At 34.6% G+C, this 25,924-nt stretch overlaps 1 protein-coding gene across 1 annotated transcript in view; it reads left to right on the forward strand.

Moving 5' to 3' along the window:
• Brms1 (breast cancer metastasis-suppressor 1-like protein) overlaps positions 1 to 25,598 on the forward strand; it is a 103,624-nt gene extending 78,026 nt beyond the window's left edge. Inside the window, exon 4 of the mRNA XM_076120929.1 lies at positions 24,685 to 25,598. Coding sequence (XP_075977044.1) covers positions 24,685 to 24,951 — 267 coding nt within the window. The 3' untranslated portion in view covers positions 24,952 to 25,598. The remainder of the gene's footprint in view (positions 1 to 24,684) is intronic.
• The last annotated feature ends 326 nt before the right edge of the window (positions 25,599 to 25,924 follow it).

Below are 25,924 nucleotides of genomic sequence, written 5' to 3' on the forward strand. Positions count from 1 at the left end.
ATGTTTATAAAAAATCTAATAAAAATATAATAAAATTGGATGGAGAAAATTGTACACTTTTATTCGATTAAGCGTAGTATAAAAATCAATCGATATTATAATAGATAAATCGAGTAAAACTACAATTTTCTACCATACAATTTTGAATAAAATATACATTCGAGTTGTGAGTTATGCAAAACAGTCATTGGTTAGATCATTTTTCGAGTAAAACCAGCTAGTATTATTAGCGTATGGCAGTAGTAGTATTATAGTATGAAATGAACTTAAAACGGTACTCCTACGTTCCCGTGTCAAAATATCGTATGTCAGGGAAGAGATTCTCCCAGGATTAGATCCGAGATAAATGGTTTGGATTTATTTATTAAGCTACTGTTTCCTAGCGATATGGTGATTTAAAATCAAAGGGGAGATGTAGAGGCCTATGCTCAGCAATGGGACACTAAAACAGGCTAAGGATCAAAATAGTAAATCTCTAAAAGTATCTATAGAAAGTTTACTAGCTGTCTTACTAAGCATATTCAAGAAATTCGATCATATGAAGAAAATGTAAGTCCTTTTGTTCTAAAACAAGAGTATAATACTAACAGTTCGTAGAAATAGAGTATTATCCACGTGTCGCAATTACAAATAAATGACCTTTGATCTGTACACGTGTCTCGCAACAACTCGGGGTCGCAAACTGTTGTTTATATTCAGTTAGTTCACCAAGATTTTCCTTCTGTGAAATCAGCTTGTGAACTATTTGAATCAATACTTTTATATTTATACTTGATGTGACAAAATGAAATGCATGAATCGATCGATATCCTTGATTTAAAAAAGTTTATGACTTCTGATATAAGGTATTTCTTTAGTTTTTTGTAATTTTATATGGAAGTATATAAATGACAGCCTGTGCGGGCTAGTCGGTAATGTAAGTAACTGCTAATCTTGATTTCTATTTGCAAGTCAGGTGAAGTGCTTTCCTGTTTTCCAATTTCTGTGTATATTCTAATTCGTAACCCCAAGAAAAATAACGTGCCCGATACATGACAATACCATACATTCGCATTCTATCTACCAGGGATTAACATTGTAAAAGGCGAAAGTACGCATGTGCGCATTTCATAGACCTCAAAACTTTGTGATATAACAGACGTATAAAAAAATCATACATTTCATTAGACTAGCCTTTCTTCCAAATACGTTGAAGTCGGCTTCCAGTCTCGCCGGATGCAGCTGTTTAGAGTGACCTGGAACATTTTTTCATAGAGCGACTGCCTATCGGACCTCCACAGCCTAGGTTATAACTACCTGGGTTGTAACACGATACCCTCGGTAAGACTGGTTGTCTGACCTTCAAGCTTCTGACTTTTAATGACGACTCAAAAATCTGAAAATGACAGCCAACCAACAATTTAAAGTGCTTTTCGAAACACAGATATTCTCGGTATGTACCTATAATATGGCCACTTATCCACATAACAACCTCGGCAAGCGTAGCTTAACCTCAAAGATGAGTTATAAAAAAATCATACACGTTTCATAAAACTGTGATTTCACGTAAAACCAAAAGCAGTAACAATAAAAACAGCTATGCAGTAACGTGTGGTGGGGCTTACAGTTATGCCCGTGAGATTTGTAGGTTGCACCGTTGCGCCGCGGGTTCGATGCGCGGCTAACACAATTACTTAGATGTAAGTGTCACAGTGCTATGTTAGAGCGAATTGCGTTCACGATTGGTTAAAGAGGTTTAGTACTTATTGCTTTAACATATATAATATCTAGCCTGTTATACCCGAAACTGTAGGCAGAGGTATATGAAATATACTCACGTTTTGCCATTAACAATGTTATTGCTTTAAATATTATAAGTTCATATAGTTTATTACCTGTATCCTATACTCTGCAATCATTTTAATTTTTGTTATTATTTTTTTTAATCATTTATTCAAGTTTAACAATAAAATTTAATTTTTCACAAAAAATCGCCAAACTGCATAACAGTTTGTTGGCGACAATGGCAGAGAGAAGTGTTTAAATATGTCTCTATTTTTATAAATAAGTTTATCAACCTCCTATGTCTGCATTATAATTGGAGATAGGCCTACAATAAAGGACAGTATTGTAAAAAAAAAACAGACAAACATAATAGATCGACGGTCGAAACCTGGGTTCAAAGCATGCACTGTCAAGCTGAAAGTTTGACAATACATGCTCTACTCTGCTCGCTTGCCTGCTACACTCTGCTTGGTCTACCAAAATAAAAAATCGCGCTTTGCATTCTTTCCAAAACCTTCTTGATGTTTATGTCGTCACGACAATCTATAATTTATTTCTAATACATAATTGTGTTTATTATCATACCCACAGCTCAGGATCCTTACTGCACCTACAGAAGAAATTTAAATTTAGATTGAATGTAATTATTTCGGGGCTATAATAATATGTGCATTTTGTAAAAGCTGAAACAGCCCATTATTTTCTAATCTGCCTTTGGTTTCTTAAAATACCTAATTATTTTATGATATCTTACACATAACCTTATTGCATTGAAACCGAGAGTGTATACAGTATTTTACATAATCCTTATAATTTAACACGATTCTTGTAGTTAGTTGATCACTTTCGCGTGTGGCAAGAGCATCAGAGGTCGGAGGACTGACCTCCGCCACCTCTGCCCGTGGGAAACTGCTTGTCTAAACACTAAGCACTCAACTTTAATGTAACCAAGTTATTTCACTTACCACTTATAATAACTTGGCCTGTTCTATCAAACAATAAATTTTGAAAATTTATGGCCGGTTTTGTCGGCTCTGGATATCTATACTTACGAATATTACAAATGCAAAAGTTTTATAAATCTGTCTGTGTGCATGGACAATATTGAAAATCTGGGATATTTTTTCAAGAATGACCCCTTACACAAATAGGGGGTGGAACTTTTCGACAATGAGTATCGATCACATGAAAATGAATAAGGGTACGCATTATTTTTCTAAGTTTTCCCTATATTTTAGCTGAAAAATTAAACAGAAGTTAATTATTAAGGTGATCATTTTATGTTCATACAGAACACTTTATTTCCTATATAACATTTAATAATACGCAGCGTTATTTAAATCATACCAATGCAGAATTATAACATTTAAACTAAAAATAATTAAAGAGCAATGAAATCATTTAGAACATTTATTAATTCCAATCCTTAATCCCAAATAACCCCAGATTTCCCTAAAATACATTTCAGCCCTTAAAACCTCTAATTTCTAATTCAAAACAGTCAAAAAATATAACCTTCGACGCTTAGCAACATCGTCAACGATCAGTTAGTTTCGTTCACCTTGCAGGATCGAGTGACCTACTGACATACTTGCTCAAGGCGTTACCTCAGCTATTGGCTATTGCAACCTGAAAACATTGAATAAAAACTCTAGTTAATATTTTATTGGTTTATTTACGCACGGAAAGATTCGGGTTGAAGGTATTATGCGTGTTTATACAGGTTATGAACCTTATTTTAGACTAGCTGACTCGCGCAAATTCGTTTGCGTCAAATAAGAGAGAATGGGTCAAAATTTTCCCCGGTCTTGTAACATTTTTACTGGTACTCTGCTCCTATTGGTCGCAGCGTGATTATATTTAGCCTATAGCCTTCCTCGATAAATGGGCTATCCAACACTGAAATATTTTTTCATATCAGACCATTAGTTCTTGAGATTAGCGCGTTCAAACAAACAAACATACAAACTCTACAGCTTTATAATATTAGTATAGATTTACGCACGGAAAGATTCGGGTTAAAGGTATTATGCGTGTTTATACGGGTTATGAACTCTCTGTGTGCCATTTATGGTCATGTTTTCTGTAGTTTTTGCATGGAAGAGTAATTATACAATAATCTTTATAGATTTATGATACATAGTATCACGCCTGTTAAACCCGAAGGTATAGGCAAAGGTGTTGGAAATACACCAACGTTTCGTCATCAACAATGTAAGTCCCATGTAATAAGGGGCGAGCCTATTTTCATACACACATTATACATATTAGTAGGATCGTTTTGCTAACGTCTAGTTTCGTACTGAGATTTCGTATGGTCTTATATACTTACTTGACATGGTTGATATGACGTGAAACATAACTGCAAAATTGAACCATATTATTCATCCAAGACAGTAATCCAACATTATCTTTATCTTTATCTTTTTTTATAATTATCTATTATCAGTACATCATCATGATGTCAGCTAATACACGTCCACTGCTGAACCTAGGCTAGGCTTCCCTAAATTCCACAGCTGATCATATCATACTGGAAGGATGTAGAAAAGAGTTCAACGACTCTTAGAAAACTTTGTACTAGAAACTCAAAACAATTTTGATTCTTTGGCTTTTACTACAGATGCAGTGTTCCTAATCATAGCTATAAACACAGGAAAACCTGTGATAATAGAACGATAATAATAACTGATAACACGTACAATTATCTTGATAACTGTATTTATAGCTAATAATCTATGTCAAGAGCAAATAATATACAACATTATACCTTCTTGACAAATGTCTGAGCTGAAATGTCTTACCTCTACCTTGTCTCTCCTCTGTCCTACCTTGTCTTTATACTTTTCTAAAATAATTAGGATACAAATCTTTAGACGTCTATTACTTTATACTTTATACTAAATTACTTACATTTCTATTAAATAAAATCATCTTAGTTATTCAAAACAAGTTATTTCTAGTCTACTACGTCAAAAGTGACCTTCCTCATAAAATCATTTGTTTGCCGTGGAAAGTCAGTCCTTAATAAACAAAACAATGACTATATATTTTATTAATATTATTATTAAGCCGTCATCTGAGTTCTCATCCGTCCCACTGCTGGACGAAAGCCTCTCCTTTAGATTTTCAGACCTCTCGTTCGATTGTTGTCTCTTGCCCAAGAAAGTTTTAAATAAAGTTGAAATGTAATAATAACCACATCTTTATACATTTACCAAATAGCATAACAAACCTCTTCTTTTTCTAGTCCTTATCCTACACTAGCTGACCCGCGCATCTTCGCTTGCGTCACATAAGAGAGAATGGTTCAAGATTTTCCCCGTTTTTGAAACATTTTTTATTAAAATTCTGCTACTATTCATCGTAGCGTGATGATATATAGCCTATAGCCTTCCTCGATAAATGGACTATCTAACACTGAAAGAATTTTTCAAATCGGACCAGTAGTTCCTGAGATTAGCGCGTTCAAACAAACAAACTCTTCAGCTTTATAATATTAGTATAGATTAGTATAGATTACATGTGCTCGGCACGACATTATAACTCTTAAACACATGATGTGAAATAGATTTTTAGCTGATATTTTTATAACTGGCCGAAGAAATAGCATAACAAACTACAGAATAAAATATTGGGGTGTAAAAAAACTGAATTCTCTTTTCTTAAATGAACAATCTCTTACAACGCACAATTTTCAGCAGCGCTCTCAAAAAATAAATTAAATATAACGTGATAAAAGTGAGTGTAAAATAGCTTGGAACTCGTAAAAGAACTTTCTCAATAGGCTACTACCTTCTTTACGAGTTTAAACGTGGTATAAACTTTATATAACCTTTAGTTTCATGGACAATTACCATGGATATTGGTTTGCCAGTGAAAATCTTTGAGATTCCTTCAAAATTTTATTAAAAATTGTCTTCATTTTTCTTGTCGTTGGTAAATAAGTATTTAATCTGGTAATAATCATCAGCGTTTGTGTCAAAGCCTTTTCAGCCGCCCGAAGACTATTCTTGGTACACGCTATTACATACATACATAAAACTTAATGATCAGCCGTCTTAAGATAGATCGAAAATACTGTTACTTAACTTACTACTTAAACGTAAGTATGAACTTCAAACAACCCCTACTTATCTACAATAAATTAAAATTTTTGCCGCCTTTGTCAAGATTAATTAAATAACATTCTTTGGTTTATAAGAACCGAAATCTACTTTCATCCAAAGATAAGCTCGAACTCTGTCGAAAATCTTTAATCCATCTATACAACACCTGGTCGTAACATTGCTTAACTTATTGATTGTTTAACGACCAAAGAACACCGATGATTCTCAGCGCTTAAGAACTCTTAAAAACCTGTTTATAATGACTATAAGATTTATGGCTTCAATAGTTACCTATGAAGTCTCCAGACGCTTTTTTTATGCGACTAATATAAAATATCCGATAAAGGTTCAACTCATAATATATTTAGAACTATAAACTTCTATTTTATTCTAGCAATACTTACGTTAAAATCAATATAATATTATAAAGATTAAACAGACAAAGAAACCGAGAAAATAATTATTTGATACACAATATAAGTTCATATAGTGTTTATGTAACTCAACGAACTAAATTAATCAATTATAATACCGACTGAGACCTTACCTACTTTAATGTATCTACACATAAAAGAACCAAAAATGTGAAAATAAACGAAATATCAAAATTTCTATTCATATTACATCTAATACAACATTTTTGATCATCTAAATTTCAGAATTAATATAATTTTCTATAAAACTACACCTTTATACCAGACAACAATCCAAAAGATATGAAATACCAAAATAACTGTTCATTTACATCTAAACTGTAGTATTTATTAACGCCAAATACAAAACTAAACAATTTCCAATAAAAACTACCTCTTTATACCGGAGAATAACCAAATACTTACAATCTATCAAAATTTAATTCATTACCATCTAAAATCTAACATTTACAATCATCAAAAGTACAAAAATACCGAATTTCCTACAAAAACTAAACCTTTATACTACCAAAAGTCTATTTCAATCACTTTGCAGTCCACAACTCGCTCCACGCAAAAGGAAACTTTGAAAGAATCGATCGTACCTCTCTTTCATTTCTAAATAAATCTTAGTACATAAGCCGCTATGTGTTCGTTATGTGTCTACGTAAGCACCGCATCGCGCGTCACTGTCATGCGCAGTACAACGATCGATTCCCGACTAATGTTAATTTTGTACAACTTAGTTTGTTTAGCCAACTTATTAATAATTGAAGTATATTTTTTGCTAGAAAATATTCCATAAAACGTATTTTTTCATTAATATTTTTGATTCAAAGGTTTCTATTCTCTTGAATAAATATTCGTATAAAACCTTTGTGTATATTTTTTCGGTGTTTCACATTTACAAATATTTGGGATAGAGTTTTCGTGTTTACCTGTGCTGTATTGTAGTTAAGTGCCTGTTAGGTATTAAATATTATATTACAAATTGGGTATTAAAAAGAGTAACTTAAAGTTTCTTACCAGTTCTTATCATTGGTTTCGCACTGACAGCAAATTATTGACTTGTACAATTATAATTGTGAAAAGTAAACGTTTTGATTTTAAATAATCACACGTGGCGTAGTCACTCAAGTCAACTTACCGAATTGTGAGGCGTTTTCGCAAATAAAGATAGTGATTTATGTGAATAATATATAGTCTATTTAGGTTTTTGTTATATTGCTAAAATAAAGATATGGTTTTCTTAATAATTATTGAAAAAAGAGAGTTCCACATTTCGATTTCGGTTTTCTTTGGTCTTCAAAACTAGCCAATCGATTCACGGGCAATAAGCTTTGTCATAGCCTTTTTACATGATGCTAGTTAAAATGCAACAAAGGAGCACTGTTACAATGATAAAATTCCAATTGTTAATGAGAAGGAAGTATATATATTCAATGTTTTTACAAGCCAGTACTAAATGCTAATAATAGAACAACTCATACGAACGTTTACAGTAGCGAACGCGTACTTACCACGTAAATGATGACTGAGGTAGACGAAATGTTTCTACAAGTGGTCCTTAACTAATCATGAAGAGCATTCATGATCTATTTTGTGTTGTGTTATATTAAAGGTAGCTCCTTACATTATCAATGGATTGTAGTAAAGGAGGAGATTTTTGCCAGCTCTTCTCATTGGCGTTACCTTCAGAACTGGCGCAATTTGTTTTCTTCTGTATTTTTGGATCATAAGTGTCTGTATTTGACCTAAATCATTTGATTTTAATTTATCTCTAGTAAGGGATAATTTAGTAAGGAGGCATTAAGTGTTTTATTAATTTTGGAATGTTACATACTTTTACGGAAACACATAAATATCGTATCTTTTGTACTACGTTTTGTTGTTGACTGCCTCTGCGGCACGGTCGGTAGTTCATCCGGCTGTAGATCATGAGGTCTCGGGTTCGATTATTGGGAAGGCTGTTTATAATGAGCCTTGACTGAAGTCTGCGGTCAACCATATTTATCGCATAAGCAGTTAGTATTATTTGAGTTACTGTGCTTCGGTAGTCGAGGAGAGGGGCTAACGCAGTCAAAGTGGTCGCCAGCCCAGGCAAGTTCATCTGTACCTGGTGTCGTAAATTTGATTTGAAATTATATGCATACTTATTAATACTTTGTTGTTTTGAGTTTTGTTATATCCTATGTCTTTATAATGTTCATTAAGTCAGATAAAAATGCAAAATACAATATCTTAGAAAAATCTGAAATTTGGTCTCTAAGACCATAAGTTGGTCTACAAGACATTATGTTTTTGTAACCATCAAAAACCTTAATTTTTAAGTTCATTTAAGATATGTATAAGTGCCTAATATTTTAAAGATTTTTATTTATCAAACTTTCCGATACGTTCTTTTTTAAAATTGCATCACTGGGAAATCAGACGAATATTTTTATAAGACTTAAAATAATTTTGGCGAAATAAAACAATTCCAATACAGCTACGTAATTAAGCGAAATATCACCTATGATAAGTACAAAAATAATTAAAAGTAGAGATCATTAATTCCTATAGTACCTTACTTGTCAACAAAACCTGAAAATTAAACACAAAAGATTTTCTACCAAAAATTACAAATTTGCAAAATTGAACCTTATCGCACTGTAATAAGGTCGATTAGCTATAATAACATCATAAATAGGCTTTCACTATCAAGGTAAATCTCCAAAGTTAATAGACTCGTTTCCGATCGGTCAGCGACCTCGTAGCGCGTAGACGTTTCGTAGCCCCTAAAGTGCTACGAAACTGAATATGTATTACTTATACATATGTACATTTATATATTTCAATAATTGTACATATATTTAGTACTTATGTTATGTCGATGTACAGAATTAAACACAATTTTATTTAAAACGAATATTTTTTATTGGGTGTGCGACGTGTTTCGAAAATGTTTTAAAACTATATTTTAAGTAAATATGTTATGTAATATAAAATTGCAAATACAAATGAAATTCGTAGCACCCTCGTAGCAGAAAAGTGCTACGAATTTCATATTTCATGTATTTTATTATTTCAGTCGATATTTCGTTAATAGTTAAATTTATCTCAAAACTTCATGACTGATGTTCATTGACATGAATCAATCACATTTATATTATTCAGTAACGTACGAGATAAAAAGTCCCAATTTTAACCCAAATTCCTGATTGTTATAAACAATTTACTTTCCACGATTTCATCAACATACAAATATCCTACTTTTCTGAAATAAGTTATAAAAATCAAAAACACTTTTGTTTAAAAACCAGTTTATTTACAAGAAACTTTTATCCTTTTTTAGCTTTCCATATGTATGCATTTTTTGTAACAAAGATAATTTATATCTAAATGCATAAAATAACTCCTAATCCTGCTCTAAAGAGTTGCACCAAAAAACTCAATTTCTAATAGTATTCGAAACAGTCGAACTAGTATATACTAATATAGTAGTCATAATCCCCATTGTAAATGCCACTTATAATTACAGAGGCATATTGAGATTCAAATTATATATCTACTAGCGGACCCGACAGACGTTGTCCTGTCTACACGTTACTAATAAATTAAAAAAACTTTGTCCAGCGGACAAAATTGTGAATCTAAACCATTCTCAGATCCTCTTAAACACACAAAAAAATTCATCAAAATCGGTCCAGTCGTTTAAGAGAAGTTCAGTGACATACACACTTACAGAAGAATTATACAGGGTGTAAACGACAGCCTACCGAAAACGAAAAAAAATGACTTTAGACACGATTCTGGTGCTTATGGCGTTGAAAATTTTCATCGGTTTTTTCTTGATTTTTCCGATTTTTTATGCGTTTTTTTTTATTTTTTCTGGTATTATTTCGTTAATACTACACAATGCAACATGAATATGAAAAAAAAAACCGTCATATTACTGTTTTTCACAAAAAACAGCAATGGATTAAAACAACGTATAAATTTGCTATCAGCTGTTCGGCCAACGACACCGCGCCGGCGGCGGCCGGCCGCGACGGTCGACGTCACGCCGCTTACCTACGCGCGCCACACAGACACGATTACGCACACAGCTGTCAGCCTCACACTCACTAGTATGCAGCGTTACTTAGTATTTGTTCTATGTTAAAAATGAAAATTACATAATTATCCCGCTCTCCGATAAAAGGTAAATTCATAAGATTTAAAATGTGTGATATCTTATTATTACACGTACAAATACATACAGAACAACAAAAACTCCTATTGATATTCTTTAGCGCTATAAAAATCTCTAATAAACAATTTAACATGTATTGTCGCTTTGTTCCATTTGTTCTTGCAAAATTCTATTCGATATTTACACGCTCATTCATACTTCATACAAGCGCGGTGCGACTCGAAAAGTAGATGGCCGTAGTGACGCGTGACGCCGCGACCGCGCGTGGATGTTACATAGATGGGATGCGACAAAATGGATGCTAAGTAATTCTCCGGGGATTATGAATTATGATAAGTTAGTTTCTCTGATAAGAATATTAATGGATATTGATTGTTATCATTGTTATGTACCTACATTTTTTATGGTTTAATTAAATAAACGTTTCGTGTTTATTTTATTTACTTTAAGCTGATTTTATGTTATAAATATCAAAGTTTTTTAAACTTACATCAATAATGTTTGTAATGTTATTTGGTATTTGAATAAAACTACAATGCAACCAGTAACAACTGTGACAAGTAAAAATAGTAATGCCACATCAATATTTTATTGAATCTAATCTCTCGCTGGGATCCTAACTCGTCGCTCGTCACCAAATCGGCGGCGCGCGGGCGGACGGCGCGGAGGGAGCGGGTGGCGCGGGCGAGGGGCGGCGCGAGTGAGCGGAGAGGCGCCCGCGCTGGCGGCTCTCTTTGATCGATAGTTCGAGCAATTCGCTCGCGGAAGACGGAAGCTCTTCACCTGTGTCGTTCGTTATGTCCTATTCGTCGTGTCGTGTGTGAACTGCTGTTTATTATTACTTGTTATTGTTCCGGTTTTGAGTTGTTAGTGTTTTTATTGTTATTATTTTTGTTGTTATTGTTTTCAAAGTGCAGTTGTGTTCGTAAATAGGAAGAAATGTTGATGTGTTATGTATGGTGAAGCACGTGGAAGTGCACGGCGTGCTCTGCACCTGTACGTCCGGATCCAAAGGTACTCAAACTCTCGCCATACACCAGGTATTTGCGTGTTGATAGACATTGATAACAATTTGTTTTAGCACTTCCTTATTATTGGTTACGTTTTGCTATTATTGTTTGATTTCACGTAAGCCAAGTAGGTACCTACCTACTTACAATTTTACTATGAGCTATTGTAACATACGGGCCTACTTACGATACCATAAACGATACATAAGATTGTTATCTAATGATAGCGTTGCATACTAGTGAGCGCATAGACGTGGTGGTACGCGTATGTACCTACGACGCGTCGCGACATGTCGTCGCTCAGCGCGCCGCCGCCGCCAGAAATCTCGTAGGCATGCGCGGAGATACATCGCGTTGTTCACTATACATTGAACGCTCAAAAATGACTAACTCGGGAACCAATCATTTCCGAGAAATATCGTTGGAGTAAATTTCGCGCTTACAGTGTCACAAACTTACCAGTAAAGTTTTCGGTTAGCTGTCATTTACACCCTGTATATGTAAAGATTATTTGCAAAAGTATACACATTCAAAGGATTCAATTACTTGTAACTAGATTAAGTAAAGTTCCAATATACAACTGTTAAACGTTCTATCAACTATCATGCTGTCTTTATCACTTTGACGAGTATCGTAGAGACAGATATACTTTTAAACATTACTTAAAATGTAATTCTGTTTTTTATTTGGCCGTTATTACATAAAAATATTGAATAAATAGGTGCAACCTATAGGCTACTATGATAGGACTGAGATTGTGAAAGGTGAATCCTGGGTGTCTTTTCAGTACAACTTTGCCCATGGTTTCGGGTATAACATGCGTGATATTTGTATGTATCGCATATGAAAATAACATTTAGGTATATATTCATTAAAAAGATAATATTTACAATTACATTTTAAATACTATATATACAAATAGATGAAAAATAAATAAAAGAAACAAGTATTAAAATAGAAAAAAAGGTATATTATATTCAAGATAACATTAGTCGAACTTACAGAATAATATCACGTCTGCAGTTATTCTCGAAGGTGTAGGTAATGGTGTTTGAAATTATCTCGTTTCGCTATTAACAATGTTAGTCCCATGCATCGAGGCGCCAGGGCGAGCCTATTACCGGGTTATTAAACTCCGGACTACTATTAAAAATATCCTAATATAGATGGTATTAGTCAAGCATATTAAAATAATAATGAAAATAAGCTGCAAATAATTATTTTATTTACAGAACATTGTAAAACATGGTATATTTTGGTTTTGTGAATAAACAAAAACAAACTTCTTCTGTCAATTAACTAGATAACAATGTTTGCATTTAAATATAAATACAGTCTCATTTAGAACATTACAGGACGTGTATTTAGATGTCAATCAAAAATATAAATTTTCAATCTTATTTCTCATACATTTTGTAGATAAATGTTTGAAACGTAAGGGTCGGTTCATATCTGACGGATGTCGGGCGCTTATAAAGTCTTCGCATTAACGCATTATCACCTAAATGTGTATGGTTGAACGTGTAAATATCTAGGACATTGTTCTAGCGTGTCGCGACCCATAATACGCGAAGCAGTTTTCCTCAAATATGAACCGACCTTAACACACGCGTTCACAAAATCCCAATGTAATAAACTTTTGTTCACATCACAATACTTCTCAATTTGGCAGTATAACATAAACTCAGCTTGCCATAAACAATAATTACATTTGTTGTTTCAATCTAACAAAAACGACAAACAAAAATATAAACACAACACCATTAAACGAATTTAAAGCACAATAATAATAATACACTTTCATATTTAACTTATAAGTAAGCAAATAATACAACAATTTGAGTATATCGTCAAAGAACGCTTGTAATATACACACACTAGCTAAAGGAAACAATATCCCACAATACAACTTCGTTTCAACTTTATTTAAAAATATATTTATGTTGTTTGTCCTTTTCTTCAATATGTCGTACACCATAAGACAGAAGATGACAAAGTTAGCCCACAACGCACATATAACAATTTCTCTTGAGAATAAAACCACGTACACTATACTCGTATCATACTTTATGCACCAACCAGCGATTGTCCCGACCACCAACAAGGAAATCGTTATAAAAAATATGATGACACATTTGCGATTAGTTTTACCGAATGCATCTAGAATTTTGTCGTATATTAACTTGGCTGATAAACATGTGAATATGATGAGTATGTTGTTTACAACGAAGTATAAGTATACAGAAGGGTAGGCGTTTCTCCATAGTAGAAAATATTCTGTTAACGAATGGAGGTACCTTGTGACAGCTAGTTGCAGAAGGACTTTTTGTTCGAATCGTCTCACATGAGGTCCGAGCCAACAAAACAATGTACACTGCAGTCCTAAACACACTGTAGACACTGCTAAACCTATGTACCACAAACTATAACCTTCGTGATCGAACATTTCACGCGTCCTGGCCAACCGACTGTCGTTTAAGGAATATACTAACATATTACTATTTCCTTAAACACGTTTAAATTTAGTACAGAGAATTGTGATTCATGTATTGGTCATTATTATCGCGATATTTTTTCCGTATCGCCTTACTAGCGTTATTTTAAATTAAATGGAGTATTGTGAGGTGATAAGTCGACTGCTTGAAGCAAACACGATATAGAATATGAATATGATTGGAAGATTAGACGTTGTTCTATGCAACTAGACCACGAAGTCTTATGTTCGATTCGAATAATGGGGATTTCCTTTGTTCTATATTTTGTTTTTTATACGTTTGATAGGTTATCAAAAAATGTATAAGCGTAAATACTACGGCGAAATATTAATTTGAAAAGACACGTGACATCGCAGTGTGATCTTTAGCCCACAACCCAAATGCTTTTTAACTAAGTTAGCTTTTAACAAACATAATTATGGATCTATCTCAGGGCAATAAAAATCAATAAAAAACTCAGTAAGATAATAGAAAGTATATAATAACATAACAAATTAGGAATAAGATTTATATTAGAGCCTTCCTTCTGTTCACTTGACTCATGAGCAAGCGCAGCTGCGTCGGAAGGAGAGAGCGCAGTCACACGCCACGGCCTTTTATAGGCACCACCACACCATCGACGTATATGCCTATTTATTTGTTTCCTAACCCATTACTGTCCCACTGCTAGGCAACACTCCCTCGCGAACAAGGGAGGAATAAAGCCTTGACTCCACCAAACCACTGGCCAAGTGCGGTTTGGGGACGTTGCATGCCCTCAATAAATGTATTTAAACAATTATGTTTTTTTAACTGGCAGTCCTGTATGACAAGATGTATGGATGTAAATGAAACAAAAGAAGTTTGTAAGGATCGTACCAAGTTGCGTTCTCTGGTCTACTTACCTATGGGGATAGAGGGCATGATTTTATGTATGTATGTATTTTTCGTGTGAATTCGCGAACAAGAAAGTGAAATTTAATCCCCTATAAATATATATATCTACAAAACAAAATAAACAAATCTGTACAATATTCATATGAAAATAAATGAAGGCTCTTTCAATAGTAAAGTTTGTACAAATTAAACCGTGATATTATATTGGAAACGTCGGTAATATTCCAGTTGTTAATTAAACGTCCATCCTGTATACTGAATGTTTTCATTATGAAATTATATGTGGTTTACATTTATATTTAAGTGCAGGGAAGTAAAATAATTATTATTTGCTTTAACGGTAAATATCGTGATTAAGTCTTGTATATCTTTAATACTTTAAACAGTTCTTAGAATAATTCTTAAGCCTGCCTTCTTTAAAATCATTAAGAGACCAGAGTCCTGTACAGTGGGACAGTATTAAGTTCAATGTATTTAGTTCAACAACTTTATCCGCTTGGAAACATAGCCCAATGTATAAGTGTTCTATGCATTATTCCAGGTTTTAAACTATCTGAGTGCCCAGATACTTTAAAATCTATTTAGTAATTTTGCACAAAATAGCAATTGGCATTACGTGTCCGGTATTTCGCAATCAATAGCAAGCCTATATTCGTAATTGTTGCTTATGTCAATTGCTATTTTAAGCAAAATTACTAAGTAGATTTTAAAGTACCGAACCGGAAACCTTTTATAATTTGGGACTAGCATCTATAAAAGGAGAAGCGCGGGCGTATTTCATACACCTCTGCCTACACCTTTGCGTAAAACAGTTATGATGATACAAATAACTTTGCAGGAATAAAATAAAAATACAAGATTTCATCGTCCAAAACTTCATTACTATAAAATAACATTATAACGCCAATTCCTATTGTTACATCCATCCACGAACAATAACCGTATACAAAATGGCGGAAGCTACAGTTGGCGGGAACTGTTTCCCGGTAACGCGCGACGGCCACGGCGGCCATGTTGTCCGCGCAAGCGCTGTGACGTCATCGCCTGCGCAACAGTCTCTGTCAAACGAAACGACGCACGGTGGATCGAAAATCGGCTGTAGAAGACATAGGATCTCAATGTCGTGAATGTTATTTTTTTCGCTGGAAATGACTTCTGCTGATCATTACTATTATAAAAAATGACATATGAAGTAATTGTATGCACAAATGGAAGAGTTATAATTTTTTTAAGAAAAATTTGTATGGAGCTGACATGAAAAATGAGAATATCTCTGGAATCGCAAGGTTGGCCGTTATATCCTCGCACACTGATATAGTACTATTTATTTGTGAATTTTTGACATACTTTATATCGCGGCATCACTTGCGATTTTTTTTCTAAAAATCGGCAAAATTTTCAAAAAAAAATTTTTGTTTATGATACATTTTAATGCTTAAATGCGACTATAATAAGTGTAATTTACAATATTTTTTATGCTTAGACCAAAACATTCTAAGAAATTACACAATCGTATTACTCCTCCTCGAATGGTGCTCTCTGAACCTCGTATAATCTTTGTTTCGGGCCTCTGAAGCTTCTTCCGAAAGACTTCCAAATGGTACAATAGCATTTACTCCGTTTATCAACAATTTGTGGACTGTTGATGACATGCAGTACCCATCGTACAGTTCCAACTATTTTAGTTCCAACAACTTAGGTGCGAGTTTGATTCCCCCGGCGCCTCAATGCTTCGCCACTGGACTGGTCACTGGCGACTAGCGCAAGGTCAGCGCATCCTCCCTTAGCGAACCCAAGGGGCCGCACCCTCGATTGTGTGCAACTATCAAACCATCGTCTAGGTAAGAGGTCATCTAGAGTGTTGCCGTTGGGTTGTTATGTCCGACTCATCGGCATGTAGAACAATATTTTGTGCTTCGGGCACCATTTGTGATGAGGGCCCTTGTTATGAGGACACATGTTGCGGTTTAGAAGGTATGCCCGCTCTTCTATCGGAATTTGCACATAGTCCCGCACTCCACCCTGGGTGCTGGTGTATGCATAATGCGCATACGCACCACTCCCATCGTCGTGAGCCGGGGCGATCACATAACGATTCCGATAAGTGTGTTACAGTAGGGAATTACATACAAATAATACTGATGAGCTCGAGTTGATACAGTGACGACCCGTTTCCGAGTTAATACGTGTGCTTACGACCTTAAATCAACTTCAGGGTGGTCGTTTGCTTTATATAGTTAATTCTAGCAAAATCAATCATTATTTTATGTTTCACAGTACTTTCAGAAATGAATAAATGTTTGAATATTATGAATCTTCAAACCTGTATAACTCGGTTCAAAGCGATCCTACCGGTTTCGTGCCATACTAACTATTGCTTCAAATGGCTAGCTCTATCGATACATGCCACTTTTTTTTGTTGGCCGGCACTTTGAAAAAAGGCCCAAAAATGTATGGAGCGTGGATGATCTCCTTTGTACATATCTGTCTGAAGCGAATTCAAATGCGGCCTGCTACCTGTGTTTGGCTAAGCCCACATAAATGAATAAGTTAGATGACTTAGATGCCATTGCGTCAAAAACCGTTTCTTCTGGCGTGTTCGGATAAACATCACTTCGTGCTATTAATGTGATGAAATGTCTTCTACACATAGCGCTTCGTCTCGACTTTAAAAAGTGGTCTGCAAGAGGAGAAGGCCATCAAGAGTTATTGCATCCAAGAAAAAAGCTCATCCAAGATTGATTCAAAGATGATCTCAACCTTTGATCGATCTTGGATGATTTTTTGGTCGAATTATTTCATGTCTTCGACATTGTGAGGGAACGAGAGCTTCAATTTTGTCATCCACTGCAGTTTTTTCATTTATGACAACTTCTTTGGATTATTTCGCAAAACTAAACTAGGCTGGAAGGCAATACAGAGGCGGTGAGCAGGGTTTTGGATTCACCCGTACGGTATCACCGTCAGCTATCAACTTTAATGGAACCAAACCGGTCATAAACGTAATTCGCAGATTTGCTGTGATTCTGAGAGCTATCACATCTGGAGAGTTTAAATACGTGCAGAAAATTAAAGAATACGCTAGAACAACCGCTGAAAAATACTTGGAATTGTACGATGGGTACCTACTGCATGTCTTCAACCGTCCACAAATTGTTGATTAACCGAGGGGACATAATTGCAGTTAATGCTATTGTAACAATTGGAAGTCTTTCGGAAGAAGCTTCAGAGGCCCGAAACAAAGATTATACGAGGTTCAGAGAGCAACATTCGAGGAGGAGTAATACGATTGTGTGATTTCTTAGAATGTTTTGGTCTAAGCATAAAAAATATTGTAAATTACACTTATTATAGTCGCATTTAAGCATTAAAATGTATCGTAAACAAAAATTTTTTTTTGAAAATTTTGCCGATTTTTAGAAAAAAAATCGCAAGTGATGCCGCGATATAAAGTATGTCAAAAATTCACAAATAAATAGTACTATATCAGTGTGCGAGGATATAACGGCCAACCTTGCGATTCCAGAGATATTCTCATTTTTCATGTCAGCTCCATACAAATTTTTCTTAAAAAAATTATAACTCTTCCATTTGTGCATACAATTACTTCATATGTCATTTTTTATAATAGTAATGATCAGCAGAAGTCATTTCCAGCGAAAAAAATAACATTCACGACATCGAGATCCTATGTCTTCTACAGCCGATTTTCGATCCACCGTGCGACGGAGACGCGCGCAGTAATTGCATTCGTTCGGTACTGGGGTTAAGAAACCTATTCCATGGTTTGTTAATTGATTAAGCGTTTATGTTAAAGCAAATAGAGTTATTGTTTTTAATATATGACAGGATATCATATTAATACAATAATATAAGAAATCGTTTTTTTTTTTTTTAATATTGGCATGATTATAACTTATGTAATAACTTAAGACAGAAAGTCCTTTAAGTAGAGACTAAATAGACTAATCGACTTGGTATTATATAGATCTCACAACTTTTTACGGCAGAGAGACTGAGATGCGAGACTTGGGGTTTTCACATAATGTTTTTGATGGCATAATTCTTACATACAAAATATCACGTCTGATATAACCGAAGATGTCGGCAGAGGTATATGAAACACCTGCATTTGGCCATTAAAATTTTTAGTCCCATGCAATAGGGTGCGAGCCTATTGCCATATAGCGGTAGGGTTGCCAGATAGTCCCGGATTTCCGGGATTGTCCCAGAATTTTGCGTGTTGTCCATTGTCCCATAAAAATATTTGTTTTTACTAATCTACGATTTTTTTTTGAAACTCTGATTTTTTTATGGCCCCAGACATGTCCCGGAAATGATGAGCCTGTTACTAAATTCTTTACATAATTCTTAGTAAATCTAACTTAAGCTGTTGATTCCACGGACATGTTTCACAATAAAAAACATATTATTATACACATTTAAACCACAAGCAAAATATCTTTGATAAATATGTGTATGAACGCTTTCACCAAGGTACTTTGTCGTTGATGTGTATTTAATGATGCGTGTCACACGATACTATAGGGCTTGGGAAACTTCTCCGTTGTAAAGTTATTCACACGGAGATTTATTTCTTTAGAACTATTATTATTTAACTAGATCCTTAGTAGCCTAAGACCTAAATGTTTAAGAAAATCAGAGAAAGACTATCAATGCTTTAAATCTATACGTAAGAATCGAGATTAAATGCGAAAGTTGGGATGTTTGGATTTGTGTTTGTTACTCTATCACGCTAAAATTACAGAATATTTTATTTATTATAATGGTAATGGTAATGATATTGACACATAGGATACTTTTTACCCCGGTAAATCTTTTCACGCGGAGAAAAGCTAGTGTAAATATAAATAAATTCGAAAGTTTATATGTAAGGAAGGATATTAGGTTGGCTGTTAGTCAAACATAGACTACTGATTTATACCTTATTTAAAAAAAACGTGATATTTCGTATGTATGTATAATGTGGTTTCTTAAATATGGTTTTCAATTTGTCACCAAGTTTTTCCAAATTTGGCTCCTAATATAATAACCCTAAAATAGCTACTGCACTTACAAATTTATACTTTAAATTAAGGTCATAATCAACAGTATATAAGGCCATTATGACGATTATACCAAATACCCTATATAAGTATATACCCGATATAAGTCTTTTAACTGTAATATAATTGTTCCAACCACAAATATTTATTACGTCTTTGAAACCACGGAATACAATCAACTTTACGTGGTTAAACACTTTTATTATGTTAGTGTGAAGTTACGACATACTAATATAATTACAAATACATTTTTCCCATAGAATGGGAACTAGCTTTCGTAACAGGCTTATCCAAAATGCTATGCCATTTTATAGTGATGTCACTATAATCTTTTATATATGTAATTCTTCTGTAAGTGTGTATGTCACTGAACTTCTCTTAGACGACTGGACCGATTTTGTGTGTGTTCAAGGGGATCTGTGAATGGTTTAGATTCACAATTTTGTCCGCTGGACAATGTTTTTTTATTTAATTTTTATGGCAAAAGAACGTTTGCCGGGAAAATTAAATAAAAAAACGTTTGCCGGGTCAGCTAGTCTATATATAAAACTCAAAGGTGACTTACTGACTGACATAGTATTCTATCAACGCACAGCCCAAACCACTGGACATGCAGGTAGATGTTATGACATAAGCAATCGCTAAGGAAGGATTGTGGTCAATTCTACCTCCAAGGAGATAAAATAGGGGATGAAAGATTGTATGAAAATTCTGTCCTAAGTCACAAACCACGTGGCCGAAGTCGTGGTTAAAGCTAGTCTATACTAAAATGTGTTTTTGACATAACATAAAGAGTAGCTGATTTGACTCAGAGTCAACTATCTACATTATATACATACGTATAGTCATGAACACTATCTATGAAGGAAAACTGGGAAGAAATCCACTTGAAATTTTTTGTGTTTTAGTGCTGTTCGCGCCCAAACACATACCTAAAGCTACTGAGTACATAGATAGCCGTGTAAAGAGACGTTTTATAATATACAGTAAGAATCTAGTTATGTAAATAAAATACAAACGTTTCATCGACGGATCAAAAGTACAATTAGACCCTAAATACATTTATTTTGTACTCATCGACATTTGTATCTAAAGGACAATTTCCATGTTTACAAATTGAGTAAGAAAACCATATCATAACTATTAGTGCTTGTGAACTTATAAGTACAATTGCACCGTATGGAATAACTAGAAACTTACAAGTGCTTTTGTACTTAGACATAGGAACTAAATATCTATGAATCATAAAAATATAGCAATAGGCGTGGGATTAAAGAATAGATCCATACTAATATTATAAATGCGAAAGTAACTCTGTCTGTCTGTCTGTCTGTCTGTCTGTCTGTCTGCTACTCTTTCACGCCTAAACTACTGAACCAATTTGCATGAAATTTGGTATGGAGATATTTTGATACCCGAGAAAGGACATAGGCTACTTTTTACCCCGGGAAAATGACGCATTTCCCGGGAAAATTCAGGTGGCGAACGAAGTCGCGAATAATAAATATTATAATGACATTGAATTAAGAAAATTCCGTTGTCATGGCAACTGTTTTTATGGCGGATATGCCTTAGCGCGACTTCGTTAAATTACGAGATATAAATAATTTTGTGAATATTTTTCACGCTACGACCAATAGGAGCAGAGTAACAGTAAAAAGTGTTACAAAGACGTGGAAAATTCTGACCCATCCTCTCCTATGTGACGCAAGCGAAGTTGCGCGGGTCTGCTAGTGTAAAATAAATATGACTAATCTGCTTTTAAATTTAGCAGTATTTTCAGTTGTTGCATGCTTCTACACCTACAGGAAGGCTTTGAATGAACTATATTTAAACTGCACGTTTGGCGCAGTGGTTTAAGCGGTCACCTCGCCGCAACAACCGTAGCGCCGCGTGTAGTGGGTTCGAATCCCACCCGGGACAAATCTTTGTGTGATGAGCACGAGTATTTGTTCTGAGCCTGGATGTAAATGTATAATAGAATACGGGAATTAACGTGAACACGCATTTTACCTTAAAATGCCTAACGTTTCGGCGCAGGTTGCACTCGCTGTGGTCCCAGGCTGATTGGAGTAGCGATGACAGGACTTCGTGTATATGAGGCGGACGAATGTCCATCCACCCTCATATTTTGATTTTTCCAACCGCCACCACACACTACACTAACCGTGTCCCTATTCTGTGAGCAAACCGATTGCGAAACATAGCGAGGTTTTGTAACAGTAATCACTGGATTCCACGTCGCGGATAATTTGAAGCCGTCTTCCCGATTGAAATTGAATGTTTCTTGATTTCGATCGCTTCACGAACAATCCTCGAGTAGAAATGTCGTTCAGTGGAGAGGACTTGAGGGCGATGGAACTCAATCCAGTGATTAGTTCCTGCTTCGAGTAGATGTTCCGCAATGGCTGACTTGCTGATTTGACGGTTCTTAACAGCGGCGATATGTTCCTTGACCCTTTCAGCTATCGACCGCTTAGTCTGGCCTATGTAGGAACTACCGCAGCTGCAGTTGATCTTGTAGACACCTGGTGTTTGAAACGGTAGTACATCCTTCGGTGTGCCCACCATGCTGCTGACTTTTGCCCCCGGCGTGAACACTGTGCTGATGCCGTATTGTTTCAATACATTCCCGATCTTATCAGTCACTCCGTGTTCGCGTTAATTGCCGTATTCTATTATACATTAAACATGCAACGCGAGAGTTTAAAAGCCTGGATGTACATGTTTCTATATAAGTATGTATTTAGAAGTATATAAGTAAGTATGTTTATCAGTTATTTGGTTACCATAGTACAAACTCTGCTTAGTTTGGAATCAAATGACCGTGTGTGAGTTTTCCAATAATATTTAATATTTATTTTATTTAATATACTTTCTAGCGGTTTCTTCGCATGATATTTAGCTTAGCATCCTGCCTTTCCGAAACCTTGCTTTTCATACACCTCTGCTTGTTGGGTACGTTCCAGCCTAATATATGTTGATTTAAAATACATGTAAAAATATGACGAAAAGAATATTAAGAATTTGAAAAAATAGGTAATTTTTGTGAATTTAATAAATAAGTCTCGGGAACATTTGTCTTTATTTAAAAGGTTTTTGACTTAAATTACGCTATGGAAGCAAATAAAAATTTTGATAAATAGATAATTGATAGATAATTCGTATCAATAGGAACTAACATCATAAAACGCCTTTAACCCAAAGGGGTAATCCAAAACCAGAGAACGCTACTAGGTACAATTCTAAGGCACAAACTACCCTTGCTTCTTTCTTCTTCGTAGGTATGTTCGTAAAAAACATAACTATATTAACACATCTCTACCTATCTCTATTAGTTTAAGGCGTGATATTACAAACGATTGTCTTGCATCGCAGCTGCACGGATGTCCCTTGTTATTTTACTTATTATTAGCTTGTTGCACCCTGCGTCTGCCCACCCTACGGTTGCATTGATGTATCGAACGTATTTTTTATTGAATATACCTTCATGTGTAAGGGTGAACGGTTATTTGATCGTATTGTAATAGAATTTATCTTTTACCGATAAGTATTAAAAATTGTAATTTGTTGGGTTCGGTTAGAATGTAGAAAGTACTTTTTTAAATCTGTCCCAGTGTTGAATGTTTAGTTCCAATGATTGCTCATGAGTGATAATACAGATATTAATTATGATACATTATTTTTTTGAAATTGAAGTCCCCAACCCGCACTTGGCCAGCGTGGTGGACTCAGGGCCTAACCCCTCCCTCTATACGGGAGGAGACCCTTGCCCAGCAGTGGGACAGTAATGGGTTAAATTTATTTATTATTATTTTTTTGGCCATTCCTATTATTCTAATTTTCTGAGTTATTACATACTATACATGTCTTGTTGAAATATCTAAAAATAATAATAACTTTTGGTAGTATTTCTAAAACTAAAATATTAATAGATGTGAGTTTACTTTAGAAACATCGATTTAAGTTGAAATCTTAAGGCACAGAATATTTTTCCTGTCAAGCATCGAAATGCAAGAATGTATATACTTAGTTTAGGAAACCGATTATCCGTTTATGTACGTGTATATTTTGATACATCGCTTCCTACTTTTGGGAAAAACATACATAGCACTTCAACATTTCCTATAAGCCTATCAATCTAAATAAAATACCAAAAGTACGTTGTTTCTTGAACGTACAAAAGCCATTAATATAACAAGTCGCGTCGACCGCACGGGCGCACAGACTCGGGCCAATTTTCGACTCAAACCGGTCCCTGCCCGTCTACCTGATATTATTGAAAAAAATAACCCAACGATCCTTCGGTTATTTTTAGGTTTTGTTGCGAATTTCAAATGTTCGTTAGATTGCGTTTTTGAATGACTTTAGATAGGCGTGTTTAGAATTATGTAAATGGTTTTTATGGTTGTTTAATGCTAAATTACGTGGTTTTGAATTATACAGGACTTGTTTCATTATTATTAGACGTAATACTACGAGGGAGAACTTTATACACGTTTCCTGCACCCTGAGGACAATGAGAAGGAACATCATGTTATTAGTAACATGATGTTGTTAGAATAAAAACTTCTTAAACACACCTGCAAGAGCTGAATATCATAAGGGTTTCCTCTAATCTTCATTATAAATTTATCATTCATAATCATAAATCAAATAATGATAGCCGAGCACAATATAGTTGGAAGAACTTTTATTGTTCCTGACACTTGGTTTCCTAAAATCATTTAACATTACTTTTAAATTAGACACTAAACTACGCATTCTTTGTCCACAGAGTGAAAAATGGCTAGCATACGAAAACTTGAAAGAAGAGATCCTAGAAAAGATTCGCAAGTTGGAAGAAGAAAGACACACAGTGGACTTATGGTCTTGTGGTCCCGAGTGGGGTCGGAAAAGACGCCGAAGGCAGGTCACCGTGTCCCCCCCATATGTGGTGTATATGCTCCCTGATGCTGACATCATGGAAGACTGGAGACTCGTACGGAAACTTCTGGAAAGACCTGAACCTAATAAAGACAAAGAAAAGGAAAAAGAGAATTGACGCGGCTGTGGTTTAAGTAGAGTGAGACAGACATAACAAGGGTTTTTGTGGAGCTTTGCGACTGTTTACGAAATTATCAGATATTTGAGTTACAATATTCTATTGGTAGCCAATTATATATATTAGTTTCGGATATACCTATATAAACCTATAAATAGAGCTTAATTTAATAATCTATTATTTTTTTCTACTGTAACTAAAACTATCCCAAACTAACGGATAAATAGTCATCGAAACGTCAAAAAACAAATAAGGTATCAATAATTCTATAGTCGAACCTATAACACGTAGGTACAATGTTACTAATATATCTGAACCTGTTTAGATTACATCAGATTTTTTTAATACTATCAATATAATTAGAATAGGTACTGTATACTGTATAGCGCGGCCCAGGACCGGTCCTATTGGCGCTCGATGGGGGAGGCCTTTGTCCAGCAGTGGACGATTCCCGGCTGAGATGATGATGATGATGAGGTACTGTATAAATCCTATGTTTATGTCTGTCTTGCCCTATTTAGTAATAGTACCATGCTGTTAGATTATAGAGAGGTGATTTTTAGATTATTTTTGTATTGTAAGATTAAAATCGTGAAAGATTTATTGAATTCTGACGACCCATTTTGGTACACCATGAATATACACGAGTACTAGGCATGTAAACTCACGTACTAAACTTGGTTTAAAGATATACCAGGGATTTATATTGCAACATTAACTGAAAAAGGAAATAAGATACCTCCTCTAAATTATTGCTAATTTAGTTTTACAGTATAGTTTCAAGCGCAAGTTTGTTATGTGCTCTACTATTTATCAACCATCTTATCAACTTGTTAAGCAATTATTACAATACAAAAAGTATTAAAATAAATAAATAAATATAAATATTATTGGACAACTCACACACGGTCATTTGATTCCAAACTAAGCAGAGCTTGTACTATGGTAACCAAATAACTGATAAACATACTTA

This window comes from Anticarsia gemmatalis, chromosome 12, assembly GCF_050436995.1.
Source record: "Anticarsia gemmatalis isolate Benzon Research Colony breed Stoneville strain chromosome 12, ilAntGemm2 primary, whole genome shotgun sequence".
NCBI classification, from domain to species: domain Eukaryota; kingdom Metazoa; phylum Arthropoda; class Insecta; order Lepidoptera; family Erebidae; genus Anticarsia; species Anticarsia gemmatalis.